Genomic DNA, 16998 nt, shown 5'->3' on the forward strand with positions numbered 1-16998 from the left:
TTCAAAACCTAGGTCGGGCTTCAGCAGGGTAAACAATTCTCAGACACTTACTTCCTGGTTTTGTTGAGAAATATTACTCACTAATGCCAGTGCAGTTGGCTCCAGTATAGGTCCTTCAGCGACCATTTCAATGTGCGTCAATGGTACCAATACGGTCAAAATACGGAGTCAATAATGTTTTTCCACCAGAACATGCAATCAAAATAGGTGGTTTTTCTTCATGTAATGTCTCTCCATGTACCATTTGGACAATATTTTAATATTTTGTGAATGAATTAGGGAGTTTGCATCACTGCTGAGCCACTGTGCATCGCTGTGTCTCAAGCGTTTTCTGGACAATCCAGACTTAATGCCCAAATGATGGTCCTTTTCCCAACTGCAGGTTCTGGTCCAATTTTGCACATTGCAGCAGGATGAAACGCTTTTCACAAGCCCATAGAAAGTCAGTGGGTAATGTCACCATCACTTTGTCAATATTGTTTCTACAGTCTATGAGTCAGATGAAGAATGAAACTGTAAACATTGCACAAATGGCCTCAGACTCCAAAAAAAAAAAAAATGCTTCATTGGACAAATTTACATTTATTGCTAGCCCTACATTTTTCAGGTTTTCTTAATTGAAAATTGCATTCATGTTTTTCAATTGAGAAAAAGTATACGTGTAACAAATTGAAGCAAACATTCTAGGTTTATCCTCACTCGCAACTCACTCTGCAGCACATGCAAAAGGAAACAAAACCAGCTGGAGGCTAGCTCTGCAACTCTGGCGGTAAACATTTCAATCATTTTCTCACCCCTTTCACACCAAATTATGTGTGTGTGTATGTACGTGGGCATGTGCGTGTGTGTGTGCATGCAGAGGCAACATTTTATAAAAACAAAATTGAAAGTTTCTATCGTTGCCTCAGCTAGTACACAATGTACTATATGTACCGCCGCAGAAAGTCCCAGAAGGTTTCTCTCTAAACGGCGGTTGGTGAAATCAGTAACGCTTGGCTACACTTCCCAGCACTCGCAGGCTACCTGCCCATTTCGACAGCACGCCACACGGCGGTAACAGACTTCACCTGAAGGGGGCATCGCAGCCCGGAGCTGCCCCCCAGCCCCTGTCCACAGGCCCTCCCCGGCCTCAGCCAAGCCCAGCCCTGCGGGGGAGAGCGGGGGAGTGCGAGGCAGGAGGAGGGGAACCGTCAGAGCAGCCAGGGCAGAGGATCAGAGTGCCGGCTCCTGAAGCAGCAAGACCCGACCATCTGTCCCGCCCGTCCTGTCCTTTGAAGACCCACCCAGGCACCCGTCCCCGGGAGGCTGGGGGCGGAAAGAGCCCCGTCCGGCCCCCGCACGACAGCTTGCGCGGGCCCCGGCGTCCCTCCGTGGGTACTGGCAGGCGGGAAGCCTTCTCCCCGGCGAGCGACCTTTTCCCCTGGACGGCCCCACAGACAGGCTCCGGTCCCCGGCCCTCACCCCGCCCCCGCACCACCAAACAGCTGAGCCCGCAGGCGAGCAGGCACTCGTGAGCTTTCGGAGCCGGGACGTCCCGTCGTGAGGCAGAAAGGTTCAGGCCCGCCCGCAGGGGCACCATGCTCTCCCCGCAGCTGATCATGTTCTCTCCGCCTGGACCCAGCCTCCGTGTGGGAGGGGAGATGAGTTACTGCTGGACCGAGTCCACGTGAAATGATATTCTGTTTCCTGACACTATTTGACTAATTGTGTACAAACATATTTCAGGCCGAGCTTATAAACTGAGGGAAGTCAACTCCGGTCCCGGAAGGCTGAAATCCAGTAGGATTTCCAGCTCTTTTTTCAGGGTAAAGAAGAAACAGGCCGGCTGGAGCTGAAGTTGAAGCTGGCCAAGCAGCCAGTCGTGTTTCCACTGTTACCCACAACCTGAGCTGCACCGAACCTGGAGGAGGAAGAAGTTCTGCAGCAGAGCTTAGATTTTTTTTCTTGAGTTTGATGTGTTTTTTTGAAAGTACAAAAATCTTCTTTTGAAAGAAGTACAAAAATCAGCAGTCGAGCCAAGCTCCATTTCTGTGGGAAGCAATGCTGCTCCGCCACACATCAGCTTCGCTCTCTGGCAGAAACTGCGTTCATGAACGCGATGCCATCTGGGACTTCGACCAAGACAAGTTCTCTAAGTTGTAATGAATGGTCAACTCCTATGAGTGTGTGAGTGGTTGGTGTACATACGTATGTGCCCTGTGATAGTTTGGCGACCTGTCCAGGGTATATTTCTGCCTTTCACCCAATGCATGCTGGGATAGGCTCCAACTCCTCCTGCGACCCTGACCAGGAATAAGCGGGTTAGATAATGGATGGATGGATGGTCAACTTCACCAACGGCTCGCTTGTAAGAGGCCCATTGACAGAAGCAGGCTAAAGGGTCGTAGTTTGTGTTTGGCTTGACAAAAAACATGAAATAGTCAACCACCCCATAGCCGAGCTGAGTAAGACAGCCTTTTGCCAGCTCCGCAGTGTAAGAGGGGAGTAACACTCTCAGAACCAGGGAGGGGAAGTGAACAGGTTCACTGCAGACAGAGATAAGCGCAATCAGCCTGTCAGGTTCCTGGCTTAGACAGAAACTACAGTCCTCCTCCAGGAGGAAACTACTGCAGCTCTTTTAAGCAGCGTAAACTGGTCGATGGAAACTACCTGAAAGATATTTCAAGCATCAGCACAGTGGAACCAACCACCCCCACCCCCCCATTTGCTCAAGCTTCGTAATTTGTTATGAACAAGTGGGTCAGTGTTTTCAGCGCAACGTGCCCCCGTTTTTTCACCTCCAGCTCGTGGAAAAATACATCAAAGAGGTGAAAGAAGCAGACGGTAGCTGAGCCCTTGCTCTCATTCGATGAGACTCTTTCTGTTCAGCGCAGTTTCTCCATGTCCATGATCATGGATACAGTCCCCAGCTACGAAACTCAATACCAAATAATATCTACAGCCACTGAGCGGAGAGATCTGTGCTTCCAAAATACAGTCTCACATTGACCACGTATGTAGGATTGAAATCTTGAAAGCTTTAACTCCTTATGGTGTAAGATCACAAATATGTGATAACAATGTTCTTACTGTAACTGAACTTTCAAAAACTGATGTAACTGTCACTACTGGTAATAGAAAGCAAAGGAGTTTTGAAACAGACTTTAAAATCTACTGCTAAAACCTTCTCTTCGAAAGATTCAAATCTGATCCATAAAAAGGCAGGCAATCTCTTTTGCAACTGATTTTGTGTGGGAGGAAATACTTAGTAATTAGAAATAGAGACAATGGCAGTTAAATGATACCGTATGAAATATATTCTCCTCTCAAATCCAAGATTGATCACAGCATGAATTTTAACTACAAATAAATACCTTAACTGGGTTAGGTATCTGTCTGCAGTCAGGGAGTGTATAGCCTGTGATTTATGCAACAGCTACAGGTAAAAGCCAATCCATCTGTTAAGGATTTACAAGTTTCATTCTCAAGAAGTGTTTAAACCTGTCCACCATCATGTTCTCCCAGAGCACATGTACCTTCGAAACCCACTGACTTATCCCTAGGTTAACAGCCTCTAAGATAGAACACACAATTCCGGTGCAGTTTACAGGGCTAAGGGAATCTAACTCAGCTGTTCGCCTAATTTCTTTGAAGCAGAAGGCCAGATCAGCAGATTTTCATCAATATTTATAGGGCACACTACCCAAACACAACAGGGACTTCAGTGGAGGTTCTACAGCAGGGGAAAGGCACCAGTATATGTGGATGAACCTGGATCCTGACAGACTGATCAATTAAAAAAGAGAGAAAAATGCTCAGTAATTCTGAGGGGAAAAAAACATCATCATCATGAGCTCCAATATAAAAAATACAATCTTTATGCAGTGTGTGTGCTAAAGATGTAATATTTGTAAACTCCATCTATTTGTGATCAACAACCTCCATTGAAATTTCTCAGTTGTTTAGCTAATATAAGAGAAAATAGCCTTGTATCATTCAATGTTTCCAAGGGTTAATATGGTAGCTTTAGTCTCAAGTATTAAAGGGATAACTTGCATACCACTAAAACCCAGGATAAACCCATTAGAAAGGGGTCACAAAGCCAAGTTAACAAAAAATATCTATAATTTTCCTTCAAGCACACTGTGAAAAACAGAAAAGTGCCAAAGTGCTCTGCCAGCATCATCAGCATTTTCACAGATGCTTGATTATACTGTATATTTTTAACTTGGCTTCGTGACCCTTTTTGTAATGGGCTTATCCTGATTCTTTAGCAGTATGCAAGTTCTTCTTTTTACATTTCTTTACCCTTCATTTAGTGCCCAGTGAGTAGCCACTGGTGCAGAAACTGCAAGGAATCCTGGGTAGTGTGACATCACTGTACAGCCCTCTTTTCAGTTCCGAGGTTCCAGCCCTCCAGACCGACAGGATCCATCTGTGGCCGGGCTAGCCAGACTCCAGGATGACTTCCTAAGTCCCCTTTGAGGCTGTTGACAGTGATGCGTTAATAAACAGTACAGCCTGTTCTGCCAGCATCATCGGCCTGGCCTCACACAAAGCAGCTCCTTTTCATGCGCTGTAATCTGGCAAGAGTTTGGTAATCAAGCCTCTGCAAAACAACAGAGTTTCTGTTTTCAGTACTACTTGCAAATGAGCATCAAATTTGGACTGGATGTCACAGTTGGTTTTTGCTTCCTGTAGTGCTGTGATTTAGCATCCTGTGACTTATCATCGCTTTATTTGTGATCCTGAATGTTACTCTCTGGCTGTTACCCTCATATTTCCCAATAAATAGGCACGGTCAAGTCCTCACCAGGTAGCCATATCTATAGACACACTCCAAGGACAGATTGTTGACTCTCGGTCCTCTGGCCAACAGCTGATTACATACATACGATGATCCCTTTGAACAGGACAAATCGAAGACATGCATGAATACTTTCCATCAAACACACTTTGAGCTTATCCCGAAACACAGATGCTGTTATGAAAAAAATAAACAAGAACTTTACACATTCCTTCTAATGTAAAGCTTGGATTCTATCATTCTGTGATAGGCCTTGAGTTTGATCTTTCTCTGGTAGGTCTTAGATTCCATCTTTTTGTAATAGGCATCTTTCTTCCTCAGCCCCCAGTCACTCGGCTGTGGTGTATCTTTTCTCTCTTGGCACAGCGACGGGGTCAGACGTTATTCGGAGGGAGAGCAGGGGAGAGGAGGGACGCAACAGCCCTGTCCCAGAGCGAGCAAAAACAGGCTGCTGGCATGCCTCTACTCGACCGGCCGAGCCCCCCCCCCCGCCCTCCCCCCAACCTGAGACAGCGTGACACATCGCACATTGTTTGACACCAGGGAAAAGGAAGTGTCTGATTTCCACTGCCAGTATCATTCCTCTTCACAAAGGGAAGCAGGGAGGCGGACGATGTTTGTCTTCCAGCTTGGTGCAAGGCTGAAAAGAAGCAGGTCCTCGCTCTTCTCTGGAATGTGTGGGCTTCTCGGAGCACTCTCTAATTGCAGCTATGCCTTCATTTTTTTTTTCCCCTTTGTGAGAGGATGTGAAAACAGTGTGTTAAGAGTTCCCAAATTCCCTGTGAACTTGGCCCAGCTGGCCGCAGTGCGGGATGCTGCTGAAGATGGCGGAGGACCATCATCGTGGCAGGCCGTTTCTGGCACTGAGCCGTTAGTGCAGGACGCAGCGCGCTAGTGCTGCCTTATCAGGAGACTGCTCTTCCAGTAGTGCCACATTACACGTCCCCAACAGTATCTCATCAGCCGGTGGCCGATGAAAGCATTCGGATGGTCCCAGTCCATTTCCCTCAGCAGATGTTTTTCTCATCTGGAGCCAAATGTGGCTAACTTACAGCAGGGCTTAACTGGCCCTAGATGTCCACTATCAGCACTGGCACACAGTTGAGATAAATATATAGAAATATAATCCATCAAAACTTGCACTGGAATGGACACTGCAGTTTGTAGATACTGGAAGTTCACTAGAAGTTCCCCTTGATGGTTCATTGCTCAGCTGACAAATTTGGATTTCAGAATGTAGGTTCCAAAAGACCCGCTATCTGCCACTGGCTCTGAAATCTCCCAAAAACAGTTCATGTGTCACCAGATAGCATTCGTCCTATGAGAAATGGTGGAATATTCCTCAGCCATGTATTATCAGTTGGTAGCATATGCTGGCCAAGAATCGATCATGTATTTTTGTCAACTGAAAGTACACAGAACTCGCCCAGGGTCACTTATCCGTCAACTGTATGTGGATGGAATACAGACCCATCAGGTTCCAAATGGAAGAGCATCCTCTATCAGTATTGGTACAGGACTGCTTATGCTAGAATTACTCATTTGCCTGTTTCTAGACCAGGGGTGCACAACAAGGGCCGATCCGTTTCAGGATTTTGCGCCAATTTCTGGTCTTAGTCATTTAATTGACTCAATCATATCTTATCTGACATGTGTATGAGTACCGGCTACAGCTGCAGACTGACTTTAGTGTATCCTAAAGATTTTACTGTGCCCAAGTACAGGCTTGAACCAGGGTAATTCATAGAGCTGTCTGCAAATTAAAAACAAAGCAATTGGTTGGAACAACAACCAGTACGCAGACCAGCCCTTGAGGACCGGAGTTGTGCACCCGTTCTAGACAATGGGCCTCACACAAGGACCACTTGTACGAACAGATTTGTTCTTAAATCTAGCGCTTTAAGAGAACTTTGACCATTGACCAATTTTCTCTCATTTTGATTTTTTCTGCAGGTATGAATTACAATTACGAGTGTCCCTGAGCTGTCATACTGTAGGTCACGTAAACCAGAGCCTTGCAGTGCAAGTCAGCACAGCTCACCTGACACACAAAACTCTGTTCAAACTTTCAAACTAGGCGTTGCAGATCAAATATGAATCAAGATTCAGCAACTGCATTGCTTATTTCTTGCCTTAATTGTTTTCAGAAACATACTTAAGTGGATTGCTTTGGAGCAAAAACTACTACCAACTATTCTGCCCGAAGCGCCACACGTCTAAATGCGGTAACCTCCTTGAACCCCTGAACTATATGCTTCTGTAGGTAGGTATAGGCCTACCGCTTCTGGAAAATTAAAATATTTAGAAAAATACAACTGCAAACAATATGTCGGTAAATCAACGTTAGGCTCCGTTTTGTATGGTTTCCGGCATTCTTTCAGACGAGACCGCAGGCCGGGTCACCAGAGCCTGAATCAAATTGAGCTCGTGGACGAGCCAGAGCCTGGTTATTGCTTTCCTGTGTTCCCGTGTGTTATTGAATGTTAGTTGCCAACAAAAACAGCGATTCGCTTCGTACATGAATAGTTCAGTAAGTTATAGGGCCAACATTTCATATCGAATAAAACGGAATATTATTCTGAAATTGGCTATAACCTGCCGCTAACGGAATGTGTCACGACGGACAGAAGTGCGAGTACAATAAGCATAAATGCCATAGCTATGTTGACAATGTTATTAAGTTAGGCTACATGCAATTTTAGCGAATACCTTTAGAAAATATTCGACGCCCCAGAGCATGATCATTTCAATTCGTCAGAATTGAATGTAGCATTTTCAGTCGCAGTCGTAATCGACGATTACTTAAAATGGAACTTTGTAATCATTATATTCCTTATAATCTAGGCGAACAGTATCCTACCTTCATACTGTAATCAAGTGCACCCCCTAGTGGCAAACCATCGTAATGACACATAGTCCTGCCTGGACTGACCAGACCTGCATCTATTCTACATCTTTATACATGTAGCCAGGGCTACAAAAACTGTAATAAGTAGCCTACATACACGTTGATTTGAACAAACAATATACACAACTGTTCAAAAGTTTGGAATCACCTTGTCTTTTTCTGCTGTAATATTTTATTTTCGGTTTGTAATCAAACAATACGTGGTCAAAGCTGGTCTAATTAAACTCATTAATAGTGATACAATTAATTACAAAAACACACAAATCAAATAATCTGAATAAACAAATGAGGTTACCTGAATGCATATGAATTGTAAGCATATTTGTGAACAAACAATGAGATACATCACACAGTGGAATATTTTATCCAGTGCACACACGGACACTGCAACAGGAGGTAGAAGGCTTATTGATGTAAACCCTATACCACTTATTGCAGACACACAAGCACAGTATATATAAAGACATTTAAATTTTTCCATTTCCATTCCTCATTTCACAGGAGGTTTCTATCCTGAATAGGCTGGGTAAAAATGCTGAGCCCTGAACTTGCACATTTCAAAAGGATCTTGCCAAAATTACAACTACAATAATCATTATTATATAATAATAATCAAATCATACTATTTTATTATCCCCATCATCATGGTCAATTAGCGGATTTCCTTCCTTCCTCTGGGCAGCTCACAATATGGACAGACATGTACAACAGTCGTAGAATTAATATAGAATTAACTGTAACTGAACAGCAGAGACAGTGTTTATGCTATGGTAGTCAAGTTTAAATGAATACGCAATTCCATTCCATTTTCAATAAAGATGCCTGATAAATCTGCCCAACAATCTCTTAACTAGAACCACAAAGATTTCAAATGAACAGCACGTCAGCCATGAAACAATTTATTACTTGAGTCCAAAGTAATAAGTGGTGACTCAATAGCCAGGAATTTACCCCAGAAGAAAAAAACATGATAAAAGCTTAGTATCACAATATATATTGTATATTAGCTGTGTCAAACATCGCTTTCCCCCAAAGTAATCTAATAAAATATTTCTTCTGTGTAAGGCACAAGTACAATTGTCAGTCGTGATTCAACCATTGCAAGAATGTAAAAACGGACAAACCGAGTAAATTAATCACCTGCTTATGGAATTAAGAGCAGAGATTTGTGGGAAATAAAAGTTTACAGTTTTCAAGGAACAGAGCTTTACAGCCCAGTAAAACCAAGGACTGTGTTACTGCAGCACTCGAGATTCAATTTACCAGAAACGGTATCAATAAAAAACAAAGGACCAGTAAAGGCAGCCATTTTAAAACAGACCATTTCAGAGGCTTTTCTCTCTTCCACAATCCACAAAAAAGAAAAAAAAACTAAACCAAACTTAAATACAAGAAACCAAGGAAAAGCAGGAAATAAATGACCATAAAGAAAGGGAAACGGAACACAAGGCAGATGTTACACAAGGAATAGGGCTGCCGTTTTATAATGGTAAACGTTTTCATAGCCCGTCACTCTCGGGTAAGGGGTTTAAGGGTTGAGCGGTGGACTGCCAGAAGAGCGGGGCTTGCAGCGGGTTAGCAGAATCGCTTTCGCAAGTCTGCTCCACCGCACTGGGAGGAGGCAGGAGCTGGGCACACCTGGACCCAGCCCACGGAGGCTCCAGAGAGGGAAAGAAATATCTGAAACGACGGAGACAGAAAGCAAAGGACAAAACGAAAAGAACGGAAAACAAACAAAAACGAACAAGAAAACAACACAGTAAAGAAAAAACAAAACAAAGAGAAAAGGTAGAAATTACAAGGAGAAACAAGGGGGACAGAGGAGACTCCACACACCTTCAAAAGGAGAAAGAAAATGAGGAAATGATCAGATGAGGAACGGGGAGAGAGATCTCATAACGGCAGGGCTGCAGAACCTCTAATTCTGGACACTGCAATAAAACTTGCCAAAAACAAAGATAAGAAAATATGCAGCAATTTTCTAGAATACCAAAAACTAGTCATGCTTTTTTCAGATGTTGCATACATTGTCTAAGACTGAAACAGGTGAAAAATAAATGTAGAAGTCGGTGTCAACCGGCCTCAAAACACAGATTTATAAATTCAAAGTGCTGCTAACAAAAATAGCCACCAGTTTATGGTGATTTCTTTTATTTATTTATTTATTTATTTTTAAGAGCGATCATAGCTAACAGTAAGACTGAACTGGGAGCCTTATATGCGTAAATATGATGTACACATGCGTTTCCAGCTTTGACAGCCCCTTGTTTCCTGTGTTACGCCTTTCATAAACTGACATTGGTGTGAAGGTTGTGGGAAACCGAACGGTTTGGAATGCAACAGCGGAAAAATAAATAGATTCTAAGAACGACATGTGGAGAAAACAAACTTTATTGTTTACTTTTATAAATATAAGTGACCTTGAGGCATTCCAAAATTCATTTTGAAATCTACAAAAACATTCAATCTTCATTATGTACATCCAGAATGCAGATACGGAATATTTTTCTTTTTTTGTGTGTGCAGATTTTAATTCCTTCACTTCCCCGAGAGTTGCCGAGCAAGAGCACCCCAATGGAGTTTTTCCTACGCGGTCTTCCAGCCAGATTTCCGGTTCTTTCTCTTCAGACTCAACCCCAGGTCTATACCTCATGCCTTTCAGCTTCTCAAAGGCAAGGTTGGGACCCTTCTCATCCCCGTACGGTTCCGATCTCAGAATAAGGTCTCAGACCATTTGAGCAGCTTCAGAGGGTCTACTCTTGACAGGACTGTCATTTCTTCAGGCAGTTTCAAGAGACAAAAATGTGCATATTTTCAATATTCTATTGAAAGAAATATGGGGCTCATAAACGACATATGGAAAAAGTATTGGGGAAAGCACTTTCCTCTGACTGAGAAATATTTGTTACTGACCTTTACGGAAACGACTTTAGGTTTTAAAAAAAGAAAAATTATTCACTTCACCTCCATTTCCGCATAAGATAAGCAGCCACCTTTGATTGGTTTCTGCATTCAAGTGCCATTGGTCATGTGACAGAACATGGCCATTCCAGTTTTCCTGACCGACTGTGGTATTAGTAGTAGGCAGGGTGCTGCTGTGACTTTGGTGAAGTGGTTCTGCGTAGGGGAGGGCCAAAGGCAGGCCTGTGTCCGTCCCTGTGTGTGCATGCAACAAGCAGCAAAACATTACATTACTCCGGGCACCAGCTGAGCTGCCTTTCTGTTAAAATAAGGACACAGTACACAGGTCAAGGGGAGAGGGAGTGAGTTAGTGTTCGACAAGTTATTATTATTTTTTTTTTTAAAGCAGATGCAAAAAAAACATGCACCTGCACAAACTGAACAAAAGCAACACAAAACAAGCAAGCTGTATAAAACACAACATGGCCCTAGTAAAGGACCAAGACTCCATTCTGGGGATTAGCTTAAAGCAGGGGTGTCAAACTCCAGTCGGAAGGGCCACAGTGTCTGCTGGTTCTTGGTGCGTTTCAGCAAGAGTGATGAATTTAAGCCTTTCATTGACTAGAGTCCACCATAATGACCTCAAGGCCTTATTTGGCTGCTGATTGAAATTTTTACATGAATTTGCCAAGCATGACAATGGGCTTTCTGTTTTAACTGAGGGTTGATTGAGGTATGAATACATTTTCAACTGTACTTTTTAGTCCTTCAGATCCTTCCTGTGACAACTATACACCCAATGTATGACATCAGAATATATCCCTTTTCCCAAAGCACACTTTGGTAAAAAAATAAAAATACTGCACAGAATCTGTAAAACATTGTCTCAGTGAAATCTTATAAAATTCTAAAACTTGTAACTTTCAGGACTTAATCTCATCTCTTTCTAAAAAGAGGGGGCAAGGATCCAACATAGTCAGCATTAGGTTTTGCTAAATTCCTTATCACATCATATCCTGTGTTACCGTAGTAGACCGTACAAAGTCAAGTTTAATGACCTATAGAGATTTAAAGCACTTATTTTAAGAACACATCAGTAAACTTGACTTGTCAAGTTTAACAGGCCGTACCAAAGAGGACTAGTTTAGCTGATCTATAGAAATTTACAGCACCTTTTCTTAACGTTATTCACAAGTCTTAATTTTGCATTTTAATTTTGCACTCAAACTGAACAGGCCTTTGGGGAGGGGGGCATGCCACGCCTACCTTCCGGCCGATGTCCCATTCAGGGAGCCCTGATTGGCCAGCGCCCCAGTCCCCCCGCCGGCCGTCAGAGCTCCAGGCTGACCGGCCGAGCCATTCACCGGGCTGCCGTCGCCCTTCAGGATGCCCGTGCACTTCCAGTTGCCCATATAGTTCGCTGGGGAGAGAGCAGGCACAGGTCACAGAAAAATAATAACAATTTATCCAAATTTACAGTTGATCAGATTAAGCAGGTGACATTCCCCCCCGGGAGCAATGCTAGGTTAAGGGCCTTGTTAAGGGGCCCAACAGCTGTGCAGATCTTATTGTGTCTACACAGGGGTTTGAACCACCAGATTTCCAGTTATGTACCTTAGCCACTAGACCACAGGCTGACCATTACTGTTTTAGTGCAAGAGACTGGCTCAATGAGACCGAGGTACGGAAACAAAGAAACTGTTTTCCCAAATATCACAGTGAGTTAGCAAGCTCCTATATCAACAATCATTCAATCTGGCCCTTGATTCCAAATCCAGGCTTGAAGAATTAGTGCCACCAGTTGGCCAGACTGTTTCACACCTGACTCCCAGGTAAAAGGAGGGCGGAAAACCAGCAGTTCTCAGCCCTCAAGGGCCGTGATTTGATGATCCCCATCCTATACCATGGATAGAGCTTGCCTTTATGGCTCAATATGTTAAGTGAGGGTTGCCCAACCCTGATCCTGGAGATCTGTATGATGCATCTGTATGAGTATGATGTAGGTTTTCATTTCAACCCAAATTCAGCACACCTGATTCTACAAATCAGCAGCTCAAAAAGATGTTGAATGAGGTTTAAGGTTGAAGTCAAAGCCTACAGAACAGCAGATCTTCATGAACAGGGTTCGACTGCCCTGTGTCAAATGCATTACTCGAAAATGATACAGGGTGCAGTCCATAAGTACTTGGACAGCAACACTTTTTTTGTTGTTGTTGTTTTCACTCTGTACTCAAGCAAACAAAAAGTTTAAATAAGAGGGCATATGTATAAAAAGGACTCCTACACGGTTGGACGTAAATAGCCTCAAAAAAGCTGAAAGTCGGCACACGATCGTTTATTTCAACTGTACGTTTGCTGGAGAACGGAGCAACAAAAACCAAAAACGTGTCACTGTGCAAATACTTACGTACTGCACTGCGCTGTTAGTGCAGACGCGAGAGCGGGGCTGAAAAAGAGCTCGCTCAGACGGCGGTCGTGTGCACTCATCGGCACCGGGTCCTGACCTTTCCAGAGCCGCACGCAGCCGTCGTCCCCAGAGGAGGCCAGCAAGGTGCTGGTGATGTTCCAGCTCACGCGCCACACCTGGGAGTTGTGGTTGTCGAACTGCGCCACGATCTGCACCTCCAGCCTGGTGGGGCTCGCCAAGGAGGCCGTCTCCGCCCTGCCGAATCACGCGCGAAGACGCGGTCAGGGCCGAGTCGTGTGTGTGCGCCTCGGCTAAACCCACGTTTACTACTGCTTACCAATATCAGCAATAACAGTTATATATCTATATCTAGCTTGTTTAGGATAGGCAGTAATACACCTTTGGCTTCAATCAATTTCTTTTTCGGTCACTGATTGCGTGAACTTTACTGTGTGAAATGGACTGGTGTATGTATGTATGTCTTGTCTGTCACATATTCACACAAATTATTCAGTTTGTTCCTTGTAAAGTGTGACTGAAATAAACTATCCATTCAGTCATACAGTGCACTCCCTATGCATTTGGACAGTTTGAATAATTTATTCTGTTTTGGCTCTCTAGTCCAGCACATTGGATTTAAATTACATAGGGTATTTACATCCATACCTGACTATTCAGAAGGAGCTGAGAAGCCAACCATCCAATTAGTTTTGGTGCCGTAAAATGGGGCTCTGTATGAAAGGGGGATGTGATTCAAACCTGCATTACCCAATATGGATGTAAATACCCTCAAATTAAAGGGAACACTGCACTTTAACCTCATATTTACCGTTTAATTTACAATATGCAGTACTACAGATCCAAAAGAACAGAAATTGTACTAACTGTCCAAATGCTTATGGACTGCACTATACATATGGCTAAGAAAATGTGAGTCTTATCCAGCAGGGGGAAATGACGTGCACTTTCGTTGGTACATTTGCGTAAAAAATGCACTTTGAGGAGTGTCCTCCAACTCACCGAAGGGGTATCAGCTTGAAGATGCGTACATCCTTGGTCGCTATGGCCAGCACGTGGAAGGACCGTCCCAGGTTCGGAGCGAAGGCAATGTCGTGCACCGGGTCTGTCACGGTCATAAGGGTCTCCACCTTGGCGTACTTCCTGTCATAAGAAATCAATAAAACCCTTTCAGTGGCGATTCACACAGCCCCATCATTAATACTCGGTTCTAGTAGTTCAGTCTACGGTTACAAAGGGCAAACAGAGAGTGAGAGGCTGTAGGAGTCTGTACAAACCGTGTGTTTTCGTTGTACTCGTAGATTTGAACTTTCCCGGCGTACGTTACACTGCTGTCGTCGCTACCCACGGCGATCATAGGAGGGTGGGCGCGGGAGCTGAACACGAGAGCGTGAAAAAACGTTACCGTGAGCAACGGACACCGGGGGTCAGTTATGGTTTTCGCTGTATGTTCTGTGTCATGCTGGTACACGGTCACCACCAGAGCTAATCAATAAGCCTTTTTGCAATTGACATTTTTGACAAAAATGAGTTACAAAAATGTGTCATAAATGTATTGTTCATAGGGCACTAAATATAAGTTAACACAAAATTACGGCTTAAAAGTATGAATAAATGCCACATTTAAAAGGTCATATTGGAGCCCATTGGAATCTTTGAAGCTCAATATCTCAAAACCAAACAAAGCTAACAGAACCTTTTAGTTGAAAGGTGACGGTGCAGAAAAGGGCGGGGTGAGGGCCAGTACCTGGAGGGGTTCCAGGAGATGCAGCTGCAGCTCAGCTTGCAGGAGATCTCGTGCTGCAGGGACCACTGGCTCAGGTTCATCACGTCGGGCGCCTCGTAGATGCGCACCACGCCATCGGCCGAGCAGGTGGTCAGCATCAGGCCCATGTGCTTGGGGGCGAACTTCACGTCTGTGACCGAGGTCCGGCTGTCCACCAGTGTGGTCCTCTTGATCTGGAGAGCGTCACAACGAGGAAATCATTCAACTAAGGTTCATTCAATGAAACAAGCATTTATACTTAACCGGCTATACTTAACTCCACAATTTCAAAGCAACAGTAGAAACACAGGCAACAATTTTCAAGCAGAACACATTTGATACAATACCATTTATTATCATTCATCACCTGCATTAAGATGTGCCATTTATCAGCCCAAGTCTTTTCAGAGGGCAAAGGATACCATTTTCATTTCAAAATGTGTGCTGTAAAACTAATGGGAAAATGGTTTCATGAAATCTGTATTACAGAAAGTGAATAAATGTTGGCTCAGAACACTAGATGCGCCAATATTGTGAGATCCTCTGATGCTCTCTCCTATATTTATTTAAGTTTCTCTTTGCTTTGCTGTGGCTCACCCAGTGGCTCTGTCCTCTCTGTTTGTCATTGGATTCGCCCACAATCTCCTCCCACACGGCCGCTGTCCGGTCAAAAGAACACGAAGCGAGCACCTGCCCAAACTCGGGGTGGGCCCAGGTCACTCGCCACACTGACCCACTGTGAGTCTAAAAACGGTTAAACACACCACACAAGTAAGGAAAGGAAGCCATTCACTCTACATCGTCTAAAGACAATTTAACCAAAAGACTGAGGTTGAAAACATTCCCTCTGCTGTTGAAAGCCACCAATATATATATATATATATACACAGTATATAGTATTTACCTTCCAGCTGGCAGTACAGTTCCATTCCCCTGCCTCACTTTTGTCCCAAACCTGAAATGGTAATAACAAGGCCAACTGACGTCAATTCATTGATTGGGTTGAAAGCACAACTGTTCACAAAATTGTTCCATAGCTCCAGTTTAAGTGAACCCTGACAGTGTATATTGGCATATTTAGATATATCGTTAGCTCAATAGTACCAAGGTTGCCAGTAAGCTGGCTAGCTACTTGCATAAATGTTACTGTAACTTTTATTTTTAAGTCAACAAACTACCTGCCAAGCAATGCTAGCCTACATACATAAAGTCAACTGGCTAGCAGCATCGCATTATATTCCTGTTTTATATGCATGCATCATCTTTGCTAGGTTAACTTGGCCAACTAGCTAACGTATACGGTTAGTTTGATGAGCTAGCGATCTACGGTTAGTTCAACAGCTAGTGGCTAATCAATAGGATTTACCGGCACCTTAATGTTGCCGGTTTATTGTGCACATGGTTCTGTATAGCAAACTAGCTCTAAAACAGTCACACGTCAGTACAGTTTTCCAAAGCGCAAACAACTGCTTGACATTAGCCACTGTAACTTAGCTGCAACTACTAGTACTACCTTGACACTTTGGTCACTGGAACAAGTCGCCATTCGCCGGCCGTGAAAATCGTAGGATACATCATGGATGAGATCTTTGTGGTCCGCCGCAATGCTCCGAGCCACAAACATTTTTGGGTGCTACACATTCGCTGCCAGTATCAAAGTTATTTGAGAAGATCTACTAGCTCTTTTTATGATTAATCAAAGTTATCGTGAGGCAGGATCACCAGTACATGATGTCACCGCCAGAATTCAACACCACGTTATTCAAATCTTTTTCCATGTCTTCTTTGGTAGATTTCTTGTAAGGTTCATATGACACCAAAGATGCCTACTGCCACCTGCTGTACAGGAGTTTGTAGTAAACGAAGTCTGAAGTTCCATCAGCAGATGCACAGTATCTACAAAGGTTCTGTTTTTATTATTCAACTTTACAAACCGAAATTGCAGTATAGTATATTTTCATTTCATTTACCAAATGCAATGAATTGCATTGGCATTGACTGATTATTTGCAATGATAAGCGTTCATTATTACATATATTGTCTAAATGATTGTCAAAGGTTTGCTGGTTTTCAAAATATTCTCATAGGATTTACAATAGATCAATTATGATAATATATGATAATAATACATAATATCATTTGTATTGTGCAAACTTTATTATTCATACATGATAATAACAGGTATTGGAGCTAAGGAACATACTACAAGTGAT

General features: G+C 43.5%; 1 protein-coding gene across 3 annotated transcripts; it reads right to left on the reverse strand.

Moving 5' to 3' along the window:
• Positions 1–7851: 7851 nt before the first annotated feature.
• seh1l (SEH1-like (S. cerevisiae)) lies at positions 7852–16574 on the reverse strand. Of its 3 annotated transcripts, none has more exons than XM_061254626.1 (9): positions 16299–16574; positions 15690–15740; positions 15383–15529; positions 14768–14979; positions 14298–14396; positions 14023–14163; positions 13100–13257; positions 11862–12015; positions 7852–9374 (listed from the first exon to the last, which is right to left on the reverse strand). In XM_061254626.1, exons 1-9 carry the CDS (start codon positions 16407–16409, stop codon positions 9194–9196), a joined length of 1254 nt encoding a protein of 417 aa, XP_061110610.1. In that variant the 5' UTR covers positions 16410–16574; the 3' UTR covers positions 7852–9193. The 3 variants fall into 3 exon arrangements, with proteins under 3 accessions (XP_061110610.1, XP_061110611.1, XP_061110612.1); XM_061254627.1 differs by lacking the exon at positions 7852–9374 and adding an exon at positions 10068–10850 and having other exon boundaries at positions 16299–16573; XM_061254628.1 differs by lacking the exon at positions 7852–9374 and adding an exon at positions 10068–10914 and having other exon boundaries at positions 16299–16573.
• Positions 16575–16998: the final 424 nt, after the last annotated feature.

Source organism: Conger conger, chromosome 9, assembly GCF_963514075.1.
Source record: "Conger conger chromosome 9, fConCon1.1, whole genome shotgun sequence".
Classification (NCBI taxonomy): domain Eukaryota; kingdom Metazoa; phylum Chordata; class Actinopteri; order Anguilliformes; family Congridae; genus Conger; species Conger conger.